This window comes from Chaetura pelagica, unplaced genomic scaffold (genome assembly GCF_000747805.2).
Source record: "Chaetura pelagica isolate M959 unplaced genomic scaffold, ChaPel_1.0 scaffold687, whole genome shotgun sequence".
Classification (NCBI taxonomy): Eukaryota; Metazoa; Chordata; class Aves; order Apodiformes; family Apodidae; genus Chaetura; species Chaetura pelagica.
This window is the reverse complement of record NW_009953913.1, coordinates 1-3006: the sequence shown is the minus strand read 5'-3', so window position 1 is coordinate 3006 and position 3006 is coordinate 1. Positions and strand designations below refer to the sequence as shown.

The window sequence follows — 3006 nt, the reverse complement described above, 5'->3', positions numbered from 1 at the left end:
GGAGGAGGTGGAGGTTGGGTAGAGAAGGTTGGGTTGAGGGGGTTGAAGATTCAGTTGAGTCGGGTTGAGGGGGTTGAAGATTCAGTTGAGGGGGTTGAAGATTCAGTTGAGTCGGGGGGAGGAAGCTGAGGGTGAGATGGGGCTGAGGAGGCTGAGGTTGAGATGGGGCTGAGGAGGCTGAGGTTGAGATGGGGCTGAGGAGGCTGAGGTTGAGATGGGGCTGAGGAGGCTGAGGTTGAGATGGGGCTGAGGAGGCTGAGGTTGAGATGGGGCTGAGGAGGCTGAGGTTGAGATGGTGGCCAAGGACAACCCTCCTGCCCAGGCTGACCTGTGGTGCTGCCCCTTCCCTGCCCAGACGACCCCGACCCCGACGACGGGTTCAATTACAAGCAGATGATGGTGCGGGACGAGCGGCGCTTCAAGAAGGCCGACAAGGACGGGGACCTGACGGCCACCAAGGAGGAGTTCACGGCCTTCCTGCACCCCGAGGAGTACGACTACATGAAGGACATCGTGGTGCAGGTGGGTCCCTGCTGCCCCCAGCACCCAATGTGGGGCTTTTTTTGGGGGAAGGGGGGTTTGTTAAGGTGGCGGCGGCCGCGCTGGTCTCAGAGGGGACACCCTGGGCTGGGACCAGTGAGACCAGCTCAACGGTGTCTTCTCCTGCCAGGAAACCATGGAGGACATTGACAAGAATGGGGATGGCTTCATTGACCTGGAGGAGTACATAGGTGAGATGCCAGAGTGGGTCCTCCAGTGGGAGCAGCTGCCAGCAGGTCTGGGGTCCTCCTGGACTGGGATCATCTCCTTGGACTTCCCAGCTTTGGAGCTTCTCCAGGGGGTTTCTGGGGTTCATCCCAAACCAGTGACAAGTGTTGGGTGCTCAGGGTGGGACCAGCAGCTCCCAGACCCCTGGGGGGATGGGAGCACCTGCTCCACATCCCAGCTTCTCCATGGGGTTGGGTTGGTGGTGACCACGGGTTGTGGTGACCATGGTTGGTGGAACTAAACTGGGTTATAGCCATGGGGTGGTGGCAGCCATGGGTGGTGGTGACCAGTGGTTGCTGGTGACCATGGGAGGTGGCAACCACAGATGATGGTGGCCATGGTTGGTGGAACTAAATTGGGTGGTTATGGCCATGGGGTAGTGGTGACCATAGGGTGGTGGTGACTGTGGGTTGGTGGTGACTGTGGGTTGGTGGTGACTGTGGGTTGGTGGTGACTTGTGGTTTAGTGGTGACTGTGGGTTAGTGGTGACCGTGGGTTGGTGGTGACTATGGGTTAGTGATGACTGGGTTAGTGGTGACCATGGGTTGGTGGTGACCGTGGGGTGGTGATGGTCATGGGTTTAGTGGTGACTGTGGGTTAGTGGTGACCATGGGTTAGTGGTGACCATAGGTTGGTGGTGACTGTGGGTTGGTGATGACCATGGGTTAGTGGTGACTGTGGGTTAGTGGTGACCATGGGTTAGTGGTGACCATAGGTTGGTGGTGACTGTGGGTTGGTGATGACCATGGGTTAGTGGTGACCGTGGGTTAGTGGTGACCGTGGGTTAGTGGTGACCATGGGTTAGTGGTGACTGTGGGTTAGTGGTGACTGTGGGTTAGTGGTGACCATGGGTTAGTGGTGACCATAGGTTGGTGGTGACTGTGGGTTAGTGGTGACAATTGGTTGGTGGTGACTGTGGGTTGGTGATGACCATGGGTTGGTGATGACCGTGGGTTGGTGATGACCATGGGTTAGTGGTGACCGTGGGTTAGTGGTGACAATGGGTTGGTGGTGACTGTGGGTTAGTGATGACCATGGGTTAGTGGTGACCGTGGGTTGGTGATGACCGTGGTTGGTGATGACCGTGGGTTAGTGGTGACTGTGAGTTAGTGATGACAATGGGTTGGTGGTGACCGTGGGTTGGTGGTGACCACGGGTGGTGGCCTTTATCCCCCCCCCAATCCCCCCAGGTGACATGTACAGCCAGGACGGTGACGCCGATGAACCCGAGTGGGTGAAAACAGAACGGGAACAGTTTGTGGAATTCCGGGACAAAAACCGTGACGGGAAAATGGACCAAGAGGAGACCAAGGACTGGATCCTGCCCTCGGACTACGACCACGCCGAGGCCGAGGCGCGGCACCTGGTCTACGAGTCCGACCAGAACAAGGTGGGAGGCACCTCCCTCAGCCCCTGGTGGCCACCAGGAAAGCTGGGGAGGGACTTGGGACAAGGGCAGGGAGGGATGGGAGCAGGGGGAAGGGTTTCCAGCTGGCAGAGGGAGCTGGAGCTGAGATGGGAGGGAGAAATTCTGGGCTGTGAGGGTGGGGAGAGCCTGGCCCAGGTTGCCCAGGGAAGCTGTGGCTGCCCCATCCCTGGGGGTGTTGAAGGGCAGGTTGGATGGGGCTTGGAGCAGCCTGGGCTGCTGGGAGGTGTCCCTGCCCATGGAGGGGTGGGATTGGATGATCTTTAGCTCATGGGATGGTTTGGGTTGGAAGGGACCTTCAAGCCCACCCAGATGATCCCACTAGATGATGTTCAAGGTGCTGCCCCATCCCTGGAGTGTTTCAGGTATCTAATGTGGGGTTTGGAGCAGCCTGGGCTGCTGGGAGGTGTCCCTGCCCATGGCAGGGGAGTGGGACTGGAATGGTTTGGGTTGGAAGAGACCTTGGAGACCACCTGGATGATGTTTAAGGTGATCTTTAAGGTCCCTGGGGGTATCCAAGGGCATTGGATGGGGCTTGGAGCAGCCTGGGCTGGTGGGAGGTGTCCCTGCCCGTGGGACAGGATGGGATTTCATGTCCCATCCCAACCCCACCCCACGTTCCCACCTCCCAGGATGGGAAGTTGACCAAGGAGGAGATCGTGGAGAAGTACGACCTGTTCGTGGGGAGCCAGGCCACGGACTTCGGGGAGGCCCTGGTGAGACACGATGAGTTTTAGGAGCTTCAGAGGAGGGAAGAAACCAACCCAACCAACCCAACCAACCCAACCAAAACTCAACCAAACAAACCAACC

The 3006-nt window shown here is 58.4% G+C and overlaps 1 protein-coding gene across 2 annotated transcripts in view; it reads left to right on the top strand.

The window, feature by feature from the left end:
• CALU (calumenin) overlaps window positions 1-2931 on the top strand; it is a 25131-nt gene extending 22200 nt beyond the window's left edge. For both annotated transcript variants that reach the window (XM_010001489.1, XM_010001488.1), the window contains exons 3-6: window positions 356-522; window positions 671-731; window positions 1959-2158; window positions 2827-2931. In XM_010001489.1, coding sequence (XP_009999791.1) covers window positions 356-522; window positions 671-731; window positions 1959-2158; window positions 2827-2931 — 533 coding nt within the window. The remainder of the gene's footprint in view (window positions 1-355; window positions 523-670; window positions 732-1958; window positions 2159-2826) is intronic.
• The last annotated feature ends 75 nt before the right edge of the window (window positions 2932-3006 follow it).